Consider the following 17212-nt stretch of genomic DNA (forward strand, 5'->3'; position numbering starts at 1 on the left):
GACAGCACCAAGAGCTCTTCCTGAGAGAATGCTGACATAAGGTGAGAGTATGCAGAGATTCTCAGTAAGTTATCACCTCTTCAAAGTGCTTGGCTACATGATCTGAACCAGGGAGCACTTGGTAACATGCTGAATGGTGGTCCTGGACAAAAATGCTTTCTTCAGGAGGTGTCCCATGCTCAACTGTGCTCTCTCTTATCCATATAAAATCACCAAGTCAATCCTTCAATAATTTATTTCTTTATATCAGAGAATGTTTTTCAATTATACATTTAAGTTCGTAACTTTCAACACAAGGGTAAATACACATAAAAAAAAAATCCTAGCTGTGCAAATTTCAAGTTGCATTGTTTCAAATAGTATAAATATTTTAAAACATGTTCACATTAAGTACCACAAATATATGAATTTTAACAGAAATAAGTCATGAGTTTGATTTTGTCTTTTCAAAAAACTGGTTTTTGTTAAGCAGACAAAGTTTCTAAATTTGAGAAGCAACTTAGAAGAGGTGTCACCTCCAAAATCATAGCAGCAAAATAGATGCTGAAAACTTTAAAGGCATGAAAGGAGAAGAGAGAAAGGAGAAGAGAGAAGCAGGCACTGGGCACAACAGGAACAGCAAGATCACGAAAAGTACTGCAGACTGAACTCCAGGAGTAAAATCTCAAACCAAAAGCATTCTGTTATGGAGCTCCAAGCTGTTTGCATGATAACAGAATCACATCAAGGATGACAGAGACAGAAATGAGTAGGAACAGCAGCAGACATATTCCCAACACTTACAATGCAAGAGAAGAGTTGCTCTGGTTTCAGAACTGAAGCTGAAGGACTTTGGGGTATTTTTGTATGTTGGAGGCAATTCCTTCTGTAAGAGCAGGGAACAGCAGGATTCAGTTTTCCCATCACATGCATATGCTCATGAAAATTGCTTCTGTAATCACCTGTCTTTTCAGACGTCTTGGGATATGGGAAAGGATCTAAATGCTGATTAGTTAAACATGTTAAAGGAGCAGACCAATGCTGGTCTTGTATCTGGCTGTGGTTTACTGAGGGCTCTGCAAACACAGCACTGCTCACCATAACACCCTGAACGTCTGTGGGAGCTCCCGCCTAGAACAGCTCTGTAAGAACACCAACACGCAACCCAAAGCAAGCTTCTTCAGACATGAACTGCAAGTTGCATCAGCCTGTCCTGCAGGATCCCGCTCAGGAAAGACTTGACTCTGACTGATGTATGCAAACACAAAGAGGTCCTGCACCTCTGACAGCAGCCGCAGCACCTCACCCAGGAGCAGGGGAGGTATTAAGAAAGAGGCAGAACTGCGAAGTTCTCTGGATTCAAATGCTTCACACTTCCTCCTGGGAAGTCCAAGGATTAAATATGGCATTGTAGGAGCTTAGTCATGAAAGCTCTGTGCAGAAGGCAACCTGCTTTTCTCAGCAGTCCTTGTATGCAGTGTTTAGAGGAAGTAGACATTTATTCCCATCTTGGGAATAAACATGAACATGAGCACACAGCTTATATTCCTCCCCTCCCTCCCACTCCCAGGACTGTTAAGTGTTCTGGACATAGCACCATTTCAGTGAAGGAAGTAGCTGGTACTGCTTTCCTGTTATTTACCAAGTCCTCCCCTCCACTAGCCATAGATCTGCTTGAACTGGTAGCATTCATTGCAGTAGCCGTTGCACTTGGCATTGCCATAGTGATCACAGGCAGGGGCTCGGCAGCGCTGCTTTGGGGGCTCCTCTGCAGATGAGTTCCTGGCACTCCCTGATGGAGGAAGCAGACCGAGGCGCTGGCACTCCTGGCACAAGTCATTGTTCCTGCAGTCCAGGTTGTTTCTACATGAAGCCACAGCACACTGTCTCTTCTGCTTACTCAATGCTGTTCGCTGCAGATCTCTGCGCTGCTCTGTTCTCTTGAAAAACATTAAAACACACTGTCAGTTGCTGTGCCAGCAGCACAAGTGGTTTTTCATTCATTTGCAACTCTGCTCATGGTTTGTATAGGTAATCACTGGGGTTACATGCAGACACATGCTGCTTCTGAAAAGTGCAATACCAAAAGCCAAGTTGGGCTTTACCAAAGAAAACCACAGATTCTGTCATTTCTTAGAAAAAATCAATAATTGTTTTTATCTTCGGTAGCTCTCAATTCTAAAAGGGGCAAACCAAACCAAATTTATAAAAGACAAGAAAATGTGGAGCAAAAGGTCTGTAATGGGCTCAATAAAAAAGGCAACATGAAGTGGACTAAAGCCCTCGATGCAGTTGCATAGATCTAGAGTAGTAATTAAAATCTCTCCCCAGCCAGCAAATAAATCACATGTTGGTCCAATTGCTTCCACTGAAATTGCTGGCAAACTCCCAGCTGAGGTAAAACTGAGCTCGGCCATGATAACCCTAAACTGAGAGAGGCTTTTAGGAGTGCTGCTCAGTTGAAGCACACAAAAATCATGCCATACACTTGTCTCTCCATGATACTTAGGATGCAGTCAGTAGAGGATTTTTTAGTGTTCATCCCAAGTTGTTTGCACAAGAGAAAAACATGCAGTGCTAAGCAACAGGAAGATGGTGAGAAGTTCACACTTACTTCTGGCTGTCTCACCAGCTGTTCTTCTGTTCTCCTGGCTTCCTGAAATCGCTGGTTCTGGGCTTTAATGAAGCAGTTCTGGCAGTACCCCTCGAGCATTGTGCTGCCCAGGGTGTCACAGTCACGCCGCTGGCAGGACACAGTGTTACGGAAGGCGGCAACAGAGGTCCCTGACTGACCCACTGGTGCGGACTTCCTCTGAGGTCTCCTCTGGTGGCATAGCAAAGCGCTGTCTAATACAAAGTAAGGACAGGAGAAGTTTGAATGTGCCTCATAGATCTGATGAGCCAAAGCAACTACGAAAAGTTACCCAATTTAAAAATAGACATAACCCAAAACATGTGACAATCCTGAGCCCCTCAGTTGATGAACTTTCCTACACGCTACATAAATAAGGGAGCTAATACAGACAGATTTTCACATCAGAACCTGTTGAAACAACTGATTTTGGAAAAACTTGCCTTTAGTGGGAAAAATAGATCCCACTGAAGTCAAGAGGAATTTCACCTTTGGCTTCAGCATGTCATCTGTGACCTAGCCTGACATTCCCCTGCCTCCCCCATTTCAGGCGTAATGGTAGTACAGTGGCACAGACCTTAATGGGAAAAAGTGCCTTATGCTTTTTGGTCTCATGAAGCAATCTTATATATTCCACAATCAGAAGGAAAAAATTCTCATTGTGAACAACACTGGAAAATAAGCTATTGCAAGCTGGCATAGAGGTTCCCTAATTTGAAAGTGCAGCATTGTGAAAGATGTTCCTATACACGGCAGGGGAGTTGGACTACATGGTCTTTAAAGGTCTCTTCCAACCCAAACCATCTTATATTTCTGTGTTTGTTGGCACACTTGTCAGCAACGAGACATAAGAGATAAGCAATTATTCTGTCTTACATGTGCCTTTCACCTTCTATACCAAAGGCTCTTTACCTGTGTAACAGGGCAGTAGCATGAAAGACGAAGATTTCATGTTATGATTTATTCCCAGGGTATTGTATTTTTGAAGGCTTGCCTTTAAACATACACGTGCACGCATACATATGATATCACCAAGGAAGATTTCAAGGTAGATTATAACAATGCATTTCTAAGTTACTCCAAAATACAAGAACGTTATTTACAGTCAACTTTTACTTGTTCTGCTTATCAAGGTGACTTCAGTAGTGACGCCAGTGTTGTATCTGTTACATCTAGAACAGATACAGATCTTCAAATTCATCCCAAGCTTTTTAAAAGCCTTGCTAACATAACTGGTTTTCAGTACCATCAATACAATAGCATTTTCCTCATTGACCCTTACAACTTGTCTAGCTGTGAAGAAAATTCATACCTAATCATGACTGCAGTGAATGGTGGGGAGGGATCAAACCCCAGCTCTGTCCTTGAGCTAGTTTTGCTTCCATGAAAGCTGACAGGAAGTTTTACAAGACATTTCACAGATTTCCCACACTGTTACTCTGTGCCCTCTTATATTATGAGCCAAAAAAGCACCTTCTCACATTGCTGCTTCTGCTCCACACCATGCCCATTACCCCCTGCCCATTCAACACCCCGTGCATGCACAGCTTCATAGCTCAAGGAGGCCAGTCTGCAGCTGAAGTGTGCCAGAGCTCACCCCATCTCCACTTACCATGGTTTTCCCTGTACTCAAAGAAACACAGCGTGCAAAAGCCCTCGTTCTGCGACGTCCCAAAGAACTTGCAGCCAGGTTTCCTGCAGAGGTTGCCTCCCCTCTTCTCCTCAGGTGGCAGCACTGGTGGCAGTGGCTCCTCGCCAGGGCTGTTGGGAACCTGATGGCAGGGGTTCTGGAGGAGGCTCTGCAAGATCTGGGATGGGTCAGATGTGGATCTCTGGTGGCACACGGGCAGGAAAGCAGGGCTGCCATTTGAGGAGCGCTCTGTAGACCTCTTGAAGCAAGTGCTGCATGTGCCATTGAAAGTCCTTTTGGCCTTCTGACGGCACACCTTGCATGTGGCATAGTCTAAATGTGTCCGGTCATCCAAGTTGTTGGAAGGACCAAGCTGCCTGGAGTTGTAGCACCGTTCGCAAAGCCCGTTGTGCTGCACATTCAATGTAAAGGGGCAGTCTGGTGTCCTGCATTTCATGGCTGTGGTCTCGCTGTATAGGAAAAGGCTCGGAGCCGTTGGAGGTGCGGAGCGAGGCCCTGTTACAGGCCCTTCAGATGTCCATCCCCCAGGTACAATAACATCCCCATGGGAGGAGCCTGCCCCAGCTGCCATCAGTTTCTCAGGTGCTGTTGCAGAGGTCTGCTTTCTTCCTTTGTTTCCTTGTGACCTCCGCTCAAAGCACTCATGGCAGTAGGGCTGGGTGTTCACAGACATGTAGAAAGGGCAATTTGGTGTTTCACATTTCACCTGTAAGAGGGAGAGCTGGGAAAGAGACAGTTCCTGTCTGTTCCTGGAGCAGTTCTCTCTTCTTGCAGGTTCAGCATTTTCCTGCCACTTCTTGTACTCATGCTGCACCAGTTGAAAGTAATCTTCCACAAGGTTTATTTCTTTGGGTAGGTTGCCTTCATCTAACCTGACAGCCAGAAAAGGAAGATTGCATCAGTGGTTGAAAAGGGCAGATGGTGGGGGTGGAGGCAAATGCAAGCAATGCAAGGAGGAAATGCAGATTTAATGCACATCCATATTACTCAGATAGAAGATCCAGGATGTTAAAACTGTTGCTGTAAATGGAAATAATTTTAAAGGCAGGTGTTCAGTGATGTCAGATGGAGACTTTCACATCTAATAAAGTGGTGTGACATGATGCTAAATGATTCTTAAAAGGATTTTCTAGGTGAGGGTTTTCTATCTGAGAGCTGTTTGCACAAAGAATATGGATGACCTCTCAGAAGTGAGAAGTCTCCCAAATCCTGAATACCTCTGAAGACCAGCGCTCAGCTGAGTGGGGGTTAGAATAGAAGATCCTTCTCTTCACCAGCTCATGCTAAGCATGCACCTTTCCTACAGCGGGTTCAGTGTTTTGCGATACAGCTTATCATGAAATCTGCTCCTGGTTTTGCCCTGTTTGTTCTGTATCTACCAGTGCAATTCTTCACACAAACTACAGGGCTTCAGTGTGGTGTGTGTAACACTAGCATCCATCACGTCATCCCTACTCTGTCCCCAACAGCAGGAGAAAATCCCACACCAAAGCCTCACCATGCCACAGCTGGTAGGATTGAGGTGTGTTCTGGAACATTACCAGTAATGGTAACATCTATGCAGTGCGCCCAGGGAAGCTCAATTTCTACTCTTCATGTATGCGTATAACCTTTGGATAGAAGGACTTCAAATTTCAAGGCTCCTAAACCAAAACCACCCAACAGCATAAAGATACCTTCCTGTGTTGTAACAGAAGCAAAGACAGAGGATACAGGGAGTCACTTCCCCCCTACTCTGGGAAAGGGGCTAGATGGACACTGCTATCAGCATCCCATAAATGCAAGAAGATGATGAGTGCCACCAGCTGCCCCTTGCACGTTTCTGATGCTTAACCGTCAGGGGAATGAGCACAGACGCCGGTTCCTCTACCAGCCACAACTTCCTGCCTACAACATTGCAACAGCCCAGGGCATCGAGGCATCTGTGCTAAGAACATACCACTAAGTACTTTCCCTACGGCAGCCAAAATTACACCAACTGCCTTTTATGCAATGTGCCCTAACAGAAAGCTCAAGAGGTGAGTTTAACTAGTTCCTGGATGTAACTACTTTTCAGCCACCCTTCTGTGTAATTTAAAGTCAGTGGAAGTAATGCATTTGGTTTACCCTTCTAAAATACTAGTTTCAGTCTGCTAAGTCCGAAGACATTCTTGCCTTTAAATCTGAAACTGGTCTGAGCTCATACAACTACAAAGCATGTCAACAGTAATGTAAATATTTAATATTTCAGAGGGTAAACACAGGAACTACTGTGGAAGGAAGGAAAGACTGAAGGAACACACCAGACTGTCCAGCTTCTCCCATCTCTGTAAAAAAGATGGCTTTGAGGAAACAGCAATGACACTCACTTTGCAGCATTAATTAGATGAGTTGTTCCATGATCCCAGCCTTGCACTGGAATTTCTATCACCATCAAATAGTCTTTCAGCAGCTGCTCTTTCTCCCTCTCTTCTGTGTCTGTCAGAAAGTGCACACGCAAATCCTCAAATCTGCCTTTTTCACTGGTGACCAGAGGGACAGCCCGGATTTCTGTGGGGAAACAAGATGGATTAGCGATATATATATATTTTACCAGGCAGGAGTAACCAAAAGTTGCAAAACTTGGAGATGTCACCACTGCTGGTGAATTCTGAAGAGAGAGAAGAATGGCTGGCCAGACCAACCAGTTTCTAAACAGTGCCACTGGGGGAGGACACAGACACATCTGGACCACAAACTTAGCCCCATCCCATGGAGTTTTTATGTTTCTCCCCCTAGCAATTTTCTTCTCATCGTGGGCAGCATTGTAGATCTTAGTTTGTTATGCCTTTCCACAGGAAGATGCCTAACTTGAACCTGTAGAACTGCTATCCATTCAGAAGTGCATTAAAAATGACAAAGCATATATTTCATGATCCCTGCCAGACAGCAGTACACTGCTGTTAGATCGTGTCCTTCAAAACTTCTTCTCTTATGACGAGGTGTGGAAAGGAGACCAGAACACAAGGAAGCAGAGGCCACCCTTTGACTGATTCCAGCCTGCAAGCAGGTGAGTTGCACTCTCCTTTCAGACAGTATTTTGAGGGCACCCTTTAGTTCTTATTTAGTTTCAGGTTTACAGACAAAGCTGGTTTTGGTCACACATCAAGAACATATTCCAAAGGAATCTTTTACATTTATTTTAACTTTAAGAATGCAAATCTAAACCAGATTATACTTTAAATGCTTTATCACCATGTTGATACCGAAGAAGCTACATAAATACCAAAGAAGGTACTTGAAAAATACCTGGTCCGCTGTCCTTCAGAGTCACTAGTGGTGTAAAATGCATGTTGTCATAGCCGAGCACAATTGGGTACCTGTAGCATTCTTCAGCTGGCCAAAGGAGAGGCAAGTAAATACCCCCAACGTTCAGAGGAGCAAAACTGGAGCCTGACTCTAAACTTCTTACCACTTTATCTGCATAAGGGAGAAAAAGAAAACACAAATAAACACAAGTAAGTATGTGCTACAGGCAAGAAAAAACATACTCTGGCTGGTTTAGAACAGTTGCTGAAAACACCCTGTTCTGAAACGCATCTGCCTGAAAGCAGCCGTTACTGAAGTAAGATTACCAACATAGCACAGAGTAACACGGTGAGATGACTGGCTGGCAACTCACCTGCAAGGACAATGACTGGCCTTCTGAGGATGTTAGCAAGGATGAAGATGTGGATTTCTTCTAGTGCATTATATGGAAGCCTGTTTCGAGCCCCAGATGTTTCTGGGGAGGTCATTTCAATGAGGTATTCCCACTCCTCCTCCCAGTTCTGGGGAAAGAAACATCCCTCAGTAACAGTTCAAAGACATGGAGGTCAGGAACCAGCTGCAGCTCACCAGTACTCAAAATAATCACATTTTCCCATTTACTTCACAGGAAAACTATTTCTACTCTCCACTAATAGCGGAATCCATGAAGCAAAAAAGCGAACTAAATCAATAAGGCAATGCTGACAAGCATCAGAAAACAGCAGCATTCCCTCAGGCCACCTTACCCGGGTGTCATAGTGGAGTCCTGTTTCTACAAACTCCTTGGATTTAATGGCCTCCCGCTGCCAGCGGAGCTTGAAGTTCCGTGTGTCAATCTCCTTCAGTGCACTAAACAATGTTTTTCTTAAGACAAGGTCAATATCTTCAATACCCCACATGTACTGTGATGCAGCATGCATGAGGCAATTGCCATCACCTGCAAAAAAAAGAAAGAGTACATTATTTTTAAATGGTTGCTCAAGTAAAACCCCACAAGCACTCAGGATACGGAAATATGCTGCGCAAATGCATATTCCCTATATACTTCTCCCTAAGCCTCAGACAGAAAGGTTTTAATAAGGAGATCACACCTATGAGCTCTTTGCTCAGAGACAGAAAGGAAGAAAGTCTCCTCTCTACTGGTTTTGTCCCTTCACTGGTCAGTGTTGTCATTCAATAATGCCCCTTATTAACTTTGACTGGTATCACGAACTAAATTTTGGGGCCAACTGCAAATGTCAAACATAGTTGAAACAGGTTTTGAATGCAACAAAATCATCTTAAAACTACAAAAGAACATGTAACTCTCCCTCATCAGTGTTGACACAAATATACACATGATGGCACGTGGTAGAGATAATAGAAACCACTAAGAAAATACTATAGTAGCACCAAGCCTCATGTCCCCTGGCAAGCACTGCATTGAAAGGATTGGCACTTGGCCTTGCCTGATAGAGGAATTGTAATAAAAAACAAGATAGAAAGAGAAGAGTAAGTGATTTATGTAAAGCAATCATAGGAACACCTCTTGCCTTCCTCTCGGAACTGATAGTATGCTGGGCTGTTAAATATTTCATTTAGAGGGTTGTTCTTTAAAACACAAAATTTAAAACTAACTAAATGAAAAACAATGATTTGATTTTCATTTAGACACCCGCCTTGCACTGAAAAAGTCCTCTTTACAGGTAGGAAGGAAAGTGATGTCCTGCAATTTCAGAGGCGGTGAAACTGAGACTTAGAGGAGTCAACTAACTTAATTAAAAGGTGTGACAAAATATGCCTATGGCTGGGTTTCAAGTTCTATCTCTAGCAATCTTCTTCAAAAGGGGATGTCTGCCCTAAAAGGGAGACATCAAGAATCATTATTGTCATATCCTTAGATAGAAAACTAGGTCCGGTGTTTACTACAGAGGTAAAAAGATTGACCCAGTGCTAAAAAGCCACAGCAATTTTCTTGGAATAGGGGACATGACCATGGTAAAGCTACTAGGTTTTTTCTCATATGGAAAAAGCTCAACACTTCATGAATTGTTACAGACTCTGTGTACATCAGGTTCCTGCAACTGCCTTCTGGTTTCTGAATACTGTCCTGCTAAGTTTACATCAAGTCCACAGGCTGCTTACTGGAGTTCAAAAATCAGGGAACATGTAAGACAGAACTCTGACTGGGTTTCCTTCTGACCAAGAAAGCTGACATACTAATCCCATTAAAATTTTCCCTTTGCAAAATCTAGAGTAAAGATAAGATTAAGTTATTTGCTCTCTCTTCGAGAGCTCACTTTCAATTCTTTATTGAGATGTGCTGCCCAAAATTCCTTACACAGCACTTGGAATTCCCCTGCGCTGTTTGACTAGCAATTGAGTAACAGTTGTACTTTTTGTTCTGCGGTGTGCCGGGTTGAGCAGCGGAGCCTCCCTCGGACTTTCCCAGGGGGTGTGGCAGGGTGAGCCGGAATGAATGCCAATTCATTATACAAGCGAAATCTCTGCAGCCAAGAAAGGCTGGAATTTTTAAATTAAAAAGAAAAAGCAGACAGCAGCCAACAAGAAACAGTTTCAATTTCTGTATTCCTACTGCTTTCCTTCCATCCTCCATTCACAGGTCTGCAAAGAAACACGTGGGGATTCAAAAGGGTGGGTTTTTCTGTTAAAAAATCCCAACCACTCCACAAACTCATACACGTATCAGCTAAAATATACACTGAAAGATCCTATAGGAGATACTTTATTTGTTTTCAACAATTACAACCTTCATCCAAAAAAACCCCCAGAATTTTCTGAAGAAAGCCCACCACTGACTGAAAGAACTAATATATTCCTCCCACATCTATAGGTTAGGCAGCTAAATGCTTTAACAAAATATTCTTCATGCCAAATAAAACCCCAACATGCTATTTTCTGGGATAATACATGGCTTCTCCAGGCTTCTGTCCCTTCTTTCAGGGATCCTCTCCCTCAGTCTGATCTACCTTCTCTCTCGTGCTAAGGTCTCTCACTACAACTACTTTGCATAAACCGCAGGCTCCCAAAGCCACTCCTGCTACTCATGCCCTTGATGACCCTAAAGCACTGAGCTGAAGCTGACTGAGCTGCCAAGTGCACAGGGTACAGGGGGGCCACAAACCGAGTCCTTGCTCTGCCTTCCCTCAACTTGCCCTAATATTTTAGCATCTTGTCTATTGGTATGCCGGCTCACGGATGAGATCCAAGTCCACACTGTTCCCATGTGTAACACTGGCTGACAGTCATGAGACAAGGCAAGAAGTCACAGTTATTGAGTATAAGGTTGTCAGCAACAAGGGCCCGTCCAGGCAGTATTAACCCCTGCAGGGCTCATATTGACAGGAGCTGGGGGATTCCAAAACTGCTGCTATTCACCCACACGTTGTCCATTTTCCTAGTAAATCTGCTAGAGTGCATCTCTTGGGGTGAAGTTTTGAAGATGCAATGCTTTGAGCAATGTTACGTTCCTAGAACCTGTAGAGTACTGCCTATCCCAGCTGCCACTCCAGCCCTTCTGAAGTCCAAGATCACATGATCTCCATGCCCAGCCTAATTACAGTTATGAGAATTTTATGCCAGTGCAGAGGCAGCCCACAGAAGCTCACCATGAGGACAATGCCTTTATCACAGTTACAGAGACACTCATTAGGAGCAGGCTCTTCTAGGTCAGGGCAGTAACATTTGCACAGCAGTTCTCTTCTTACGGCTTTTGCACAACACGGCTGTGTGTAATCAGACTGAGAAACACGGTAGAACTTGGGATGGGAAGAATGTGGACTAGAAGATAAGGGCAACGAGTATATAAGCAGATAAGAAAAGAAGCATCCACAGAACATAAGGACTTCAACAAGGCTGCAGGTCCACCGCACCCAGTGTTTCTATAGCCACTGTGATCTGCTCTTTGAGCGAAGAGTATGTATTTTCCATGTTCCTGGAGTCCTCACCGTCCCAGTCTACCTCCCCAGTTTGGGACAATCTGTGCTGTAGGGAATCCTGAGTCCAAGTTTTCAGGTACGTGACCATAAGTCATGGCAATTACTGAATCTTTCCTCCACTGAATGTGAAACGCCCAGCAAACCTTACAGTCCTGTGCAAAAGTTTCCTGCTCAAGACTGCGGACACATGTAACCCATTCAGGCAGTCTTTGAGCTGCTGTGTACCTTTTAATTTACAGCATTTGATGCAATACACACAATTTAACCCAAAAGCCAAGTCCTCAAACCAGCACTTACCCTTGAATGAAAAGGGCACTGCAACTTGGTGTTGCACAAAAATGGCTACAAATCAAACACACAGTAGTTACTGGTGAGTGCTGAGGGAATGCAAGAGCTGGCAAACCCTGCCAGGTAGCTGAAGATGAGGGAGCCAGCCGGGTGCAGGGTGCTGGCTCCAGGGCCAGTGAGGACAGGTTCCCAGAGGCTCCATGTCCAGGACACTCCTGCCTGCGCCACCGTTAAAGTTGGATCCGCAAGTGAACTCTGCCTGACAGCTACAAAGGCAGGGCTTATGGCAGGACATTAATTCTGCTATATACACATATAGGAATGCATCCCCGCCGCTCAAAGCAGCTGAAGGCTCCTCTTGCCTGGCATTAAAGGCTGCTCAGCACTTCTGATGAGGCAGCCGACACACCGCAGAGTCAGATTCAAGTTTCCTGCCTGGTATTCTACTCTGACATGCCACGGGTTACTGATATTAAGAAAACATCTGTGAGATTTTCAGGCTATTCATAACCCTGTGGTATGGGCAGGGGTCTGCTACAGCCTCAGGACACTACATCATGTGGAAAGAATTTTAGTTTACAGAACTAAGATTAAAAGGCACCACTTCTTTAAAGCTGCACACGTCTGTTTCAGTAACATGAACTCAGATGCTATTAATAAAAGTGCTACATTCATATCAGCCATTTCAATGCAAGTGAAAAGACATGCTCACAACTTACCATTAGTCTTCAAAGGGACAAGTCTCCGAACTTCCATGCACCAGTTGAGCTTCCTCTGGCGCTCCAGTGAAGTCTGTGTGGCCTGGTCAGTCAGGGCCTTCTGAAGCGTTTCCCGAAACTGAGGACAAAACTGGCACATTCTGAACATTTCTATGGTGTATCTGTGCATAGTCCTGAAGTGGTGAATTATTCCATTGGGGGGTTTGACCAGATCTTCAGGTGTCCTCTCTCTAATCTTCATGGCTTTCAGCATATTGCTCTGATACAAAGCTTGAGGAAGGATGTGTTGGCCAGCCATGTTTCTAGAAGACATCTGAAATGAAAAAGAATCCTTTTATTGACATGTTAGTGTCCTTGCACGACAGCGCTATCACTTCTGCAGAGACTGAGAAGGCAGTTTCAGGGGCAGGATTCTGGCTGCAGTTTTGCCTAAAACGAGCACAAAGTAGATGAAGTCCACTGAGCCTTATGTAGAGGATGCTTTTTAAAGCTCATACCCATTAGCCTTTCTGCATTACTTGGGTATAGACACTGACTTTCCATAATTTTCTGCTATCATTTACTGAGATATTAAAGACAATTTATCCATAACTAAGGAAATCGTTAAAAAAAAAAAAAAAAAAAGGCATTTAAATCAAAGTAAGGATAAAAGAAGGCAAGATCAAGGGAAGGGAAAATTATCCTAGAAACTGACTAATTGATAATTGCACAGTGGAATCCCATATGAACTTGCTGAACTTACAGCATGTTTCAAGCTCTCATTTTGATGACATGCCAAAAAACCAGCAGATAATGACCATTTCACATTTCCACAGCCCATATACTCTGAGAAGGGATGCTTGGTTCAGTCCAAAAAGAGCCCCAAGATTTACAAGCCATGCTAGCATCTGCCCCATACTCACGGTGGCCGAAGATAGCAAATTTGTTGCACAGCAAGTACTCAAGGACAGCCTTATGTTACTCTTCTTGAGCCTTCTTATATTTTGTGAGCAGTAGGGCTACTGCCCAGAGATGCTTGTGCTGCGTGTGGGGGTGCAGGCTGCAGTGCTGCTATTACTCAGAGGTAAGTCAACATAGCTGAAAAAGCATTTCCATTTGGCTCAAAACCCCCAATATTTTTCCACAGTGGGACACGTAATGTTTGCTGCCCTGCATTCCTTTCTTTAGTATCTCTGGCCTCATGGGCTATAGCAGGAAGAACAAAAACCCCCATAACCTCAAACTATCTACATCTCTGAAATACTTATGCACGGCACACTAACTCTGTGGCTAGCTAGAGCCAAACGTAGGGACCACATCCCTCAAAACTCCTGTGCACTACAGTAACGCCACCAACAACCTATTTTTACACGGAGAGGCTCCCAATGCTGTCTTTCTGTTTAAAAAGAAAGCAAAAGTTCTATTAAGACAAATAAAGGTAGTCATGCCTAACGTGTTTAGAACACATCAGAAGAATACACCATTGTGGTTATGAATCTAGGGACAAATATCAAGGCATAAATATCTACCAAGGGCTGAATATACACCTTGCCAAGTACAGGGAGACAAGAAGCAACTGAAAACCGGTTTATGCAACTATTAGGAAACTTTCTCATGGAGATGCAAGTCCAGAGGGCCAGGAAAAGGAGGAAGGACTACAGCCTGATGGACTGACCAGGAAGACACTCCCAGGTTTGAAGAGGCAGAAGACCCCTCTTGCACAAAAGGACTTAGCACACCCTTCCCATGGGGAACCAGCTGCTCTCTCCCCTTCACCAAGACACTTCCATTGGTAATCTCCACCTCCAACCAGAGCCAGAGCACTGGAAAGGACCCTGCCAGGGTACGATGACGGCCTTAAACACCTGCTGCCAAAAGCTGCCCTCTATAACCTCTCCAAGTACCAGCTGATGGACAGGTTCAGTGGACGTCCCCTCAAGCCCTAAAAAGAAGCAGGTGAAACACAAGATGCTGCAAAGTCCTCTCCACTCAGAGCAATTGCATTCACACAGCACCTCCTGTGATCTTGTAAGAGCACTAGGGGCAGGGCTCAGAGCTGGCACTTCCTGCAATACATGGAAAATGTTTTCTTTAGCTAACAAACATGGCATATTCTTATCATTCCTCCACCAACATACAGCCATATAATGGAAATAACACATTTTCTCATCAACTCTCCCTACCAGTATGGTTTTACACATGCTATTTTGTAATCCCATATTTAAATGTATGGATGATTTTAAAAAATCAAACATAAACAAGCCTTTATTAATGTTTGTTTAATAACCATAGCTATACTTTGATATGAGATGACTGAATTTCTTACTGATGTAAGTAGAGTCATTGAGTCAACGGGAGTTTCTTACATGAATAAAGACTAATCACATGATTAAGTACCATCAGCATGGACCCTTGAAATGGTTATTTCCAGCTTTATGTAACAAAAAGTACTGAGTTTAGAGAAGCATTTGCTGAAACTATGCTATTCAATATTCTATTCTGCAGACATATTTTCCTTTCCACACATGGAAATCACTGTGCTATTTATGGTCATTAGATGTCAATCAAGGCAATAGCTGAACAACCCTTATTTTTCAAAAACAATGATGAAACAAGCAGAACTTACCAGCCACCTAAGGTAGGGCTTTAAAAGTCAGAAAACAAAGCTACAATTAGATTAGCTTATACTGCACTGTGCTTTACTAGACACTATGCTATTTTAACCTTCTGACAAGTACTACGAGTTCCCAGAACAGCTGTAAACAATGATTCAACAGCGATCTGAGGCGGTATCCTTCCTGAACATGTAGTACCGGGGATGCTCGGGAAAGCTGCACACTGTCCGGAGATGTTCCGATGGTTTCATAGAGTTACACCAATTCCCTGCCTTCCGAAAAGCAGCAGTAACAAACCCCCCGAGTTACAGGGCTGCAGAAACACACCCGCGGCGCCCGCCCCAGCCAGCAGGAGGCGCCGCACGCCCGCAGGCGGCCAAAGCGACCCCTGCGAACCCGCCCGGTCCCCTCGCAGTCGAGCGGCACGCTAGAGGGGAAGCCGCCCCGCCGCCTTCCCTCCCTCCCTCCTTCCTTATGCTCAAGCAGTGCTCACCCCTCCGCCGGCGGGCTCCTACTCCAGTCGGTAACTCCTGCTTCAGCAACGGGGCTGGGGCGGTGGGGAGAAGTCGTATTCGGCAGCCATCAAGCCCCGAACCGAGCTAGGGCTCTCCTTCCCTCCGCCGCACTCTCCGCGCCGGAGCTGTTGCTGTTGTTGCTCTTGCCGCCGCGGAATGAGGGGCTGAGCCGAGCCTCTTGGGTTTGTTTTTTTTTTTTCCCCTTTCTGTTTCAGCGCCCTAGCGAGGAAGAGAGGAGAAAACACAACAACAAAAAGCCCCACCGGGGATTTCCACCGGCAGCGCCGGGGACTTTCCGACATGTGACAACCGCAGCCGGCACCCACGGCCGCCGCCGCTAGGGGGCACCGCCGCATTCCAGGCCCGGCCCAGCTGCCTGTAGGTCGCTCTGGCTCACCGGCGGGCGTTTCGGAGCCGTTTGTCATTTGTTCCTTCCTTTTTCTGCACCCCACATATTGGGGGGGGGGGGGGGGAGCTTTCCCGTCGGCCTCGCTCCGGTGCTTGGTGGGGGTGTGAGGCGGCCCGCGGATCTTAGGGGCTGGGGCCGGAGCAGCGTCCCGGTGTGGGATATCGTCCTGTCTCCAGCGCAGCGGTGGAGAAGGTCCCTTGGACTGCGGGGAGTTGTGCTGGGGAGGCGGCAGCTGCAGCCTGTCCTGCCGTGCCCAGAGCGCGAAGCAGCTCCCTTGCACCCTGGTGTACCCGCACCCCGGTTGCACCAGGAGCAGGAGTGAAGGAGGCGCGGATTTCCAGGATCCGTTACCTCGTCCTTGTCCACACGGGCAAGCGTTGCACAGGGCCTGCTGGCCTCTGTGCCCATGCAGAAGCTGGTGTCAAGAGTGTAGGTTCTGGGTGTAGGTGCCCACACCCCTGCAGGTATCATCCCAACAGGATGGAAAGGGAGCCCTGCTATTGTTTTTCCCGACTGTTTTCGAACCCAAGCAAGTTGTAGTTTTCCCCATTTAGTTTGTATTTGCTTCACAGGTTTAATTTGTATTGTAAGTAACCACAAGTGGCTTCATTTCTCTAATTAGAGGTTAGACTGATACATAATCCTCTGACTCCATATTCTGGCATTTTAAGGCAGGAGATAAGCCTTAATCCAGCCCTGCTCAAAGTAAGGTTATTGCAGGCAAGGGGTGGAACTTCTGCCTGAAGTTACCAAATCAGGAAGATCTTAGTGCACAAGTGTGTTTGTAAGCTCTTGGACCTGCCTAGCAATTTGTAGGAATCATGACATATTAATTATTGTAATCAATTCACACCTTTAAACATTCTAAAACTGTGTAGTGGAAAAACATGCTGAATAAAAAACAATACTTAAGGCCTGTAAATATGACTTATGAAGGAGATTTCTGCTGGAAAAAGGGGAGTTCTTTGCTCACCAGCCTTGCAACATGAAGGCACTCAGAAATGAAGTACAATGCAACAGGTTTCTTGCAGCTTTAAAGGACTTTATCCTTAGAGAGGCTGAGCTCCTACCCATTCTTGAGCATCCGCCGCTATGACTTGATGAGAAGCCAGGGTAGCGCCACACTTTGGAATTAGGTCTTGAGAGTCCTTCAGAGAGCAGGTGGATTTTGGAAGAGTTCAGCCTTGGGCTCTCAGCTCCAGCAGCAGGCTCAGCTCCTG

The 17212-nt window shown here is 45.2% G+C and overlaps 1 protein-coding gene across 5 annotated transcripts; it reads right to left on the bottom strand.

Moving 5' to 3' along the window:
- Nucleotides 1-286: 286 nt before the first annotated feature.
- On the bottom strand, nt 287-15913 carry TNFAIP3 (TNF alpha induced protein 3). 5 transcript variants are annotated; one of them, XM_080615613.1, is made up of 10 exons: nt 15562-15913; nt 12475-12787; nt 8276-8466; nt 7903-8050; nt 7530-7700; nt 6611-6791; nt 4224-5134; nt 2594-2826; nt 1622-1919; nt 287-865 (listed from the first exon to the last, which is right to left on the bottom strand). In XM_080615613.1, exons 2-9 carry the CDS (start codon nt 12785-12787, stop codon nt 1638-1640), a joined length of 2430 nt encoding a protein of 809 aa, XP_080471739.1. In that variant the 5' UTR covers nt 15562-15913; the 3' UTR covers nt 287-865; nt 1622-1637. The 5 variants fall into 5 exon arrangements, 4 of the variants coding, with proteins under 4 accessions (XP_080471739.1, XP_080471740.1, XP_080471737.1 ...); XR_013956611.1 differs by having other exon boundaries at nt 849-865; nt 1078-1919; XM_080615614.1 differs by having other exon boundaries at nt 287-1919; nt 12475-12776.
- Between the last annotated feature and the right edge of the window lie 1299 nt (nt 15914-17212).

Source organism: Psittacula echo, assembly GCF_963264785.1.
Source record: "Psittacula echo genome assembly, chromosome: 4".
NCBI classification, from domain to species: Eukaryota; Metazoa; Chordata; class Aves; order Psittaciformes; family Psittacidae; genus Psittacula; species Psittacula echo.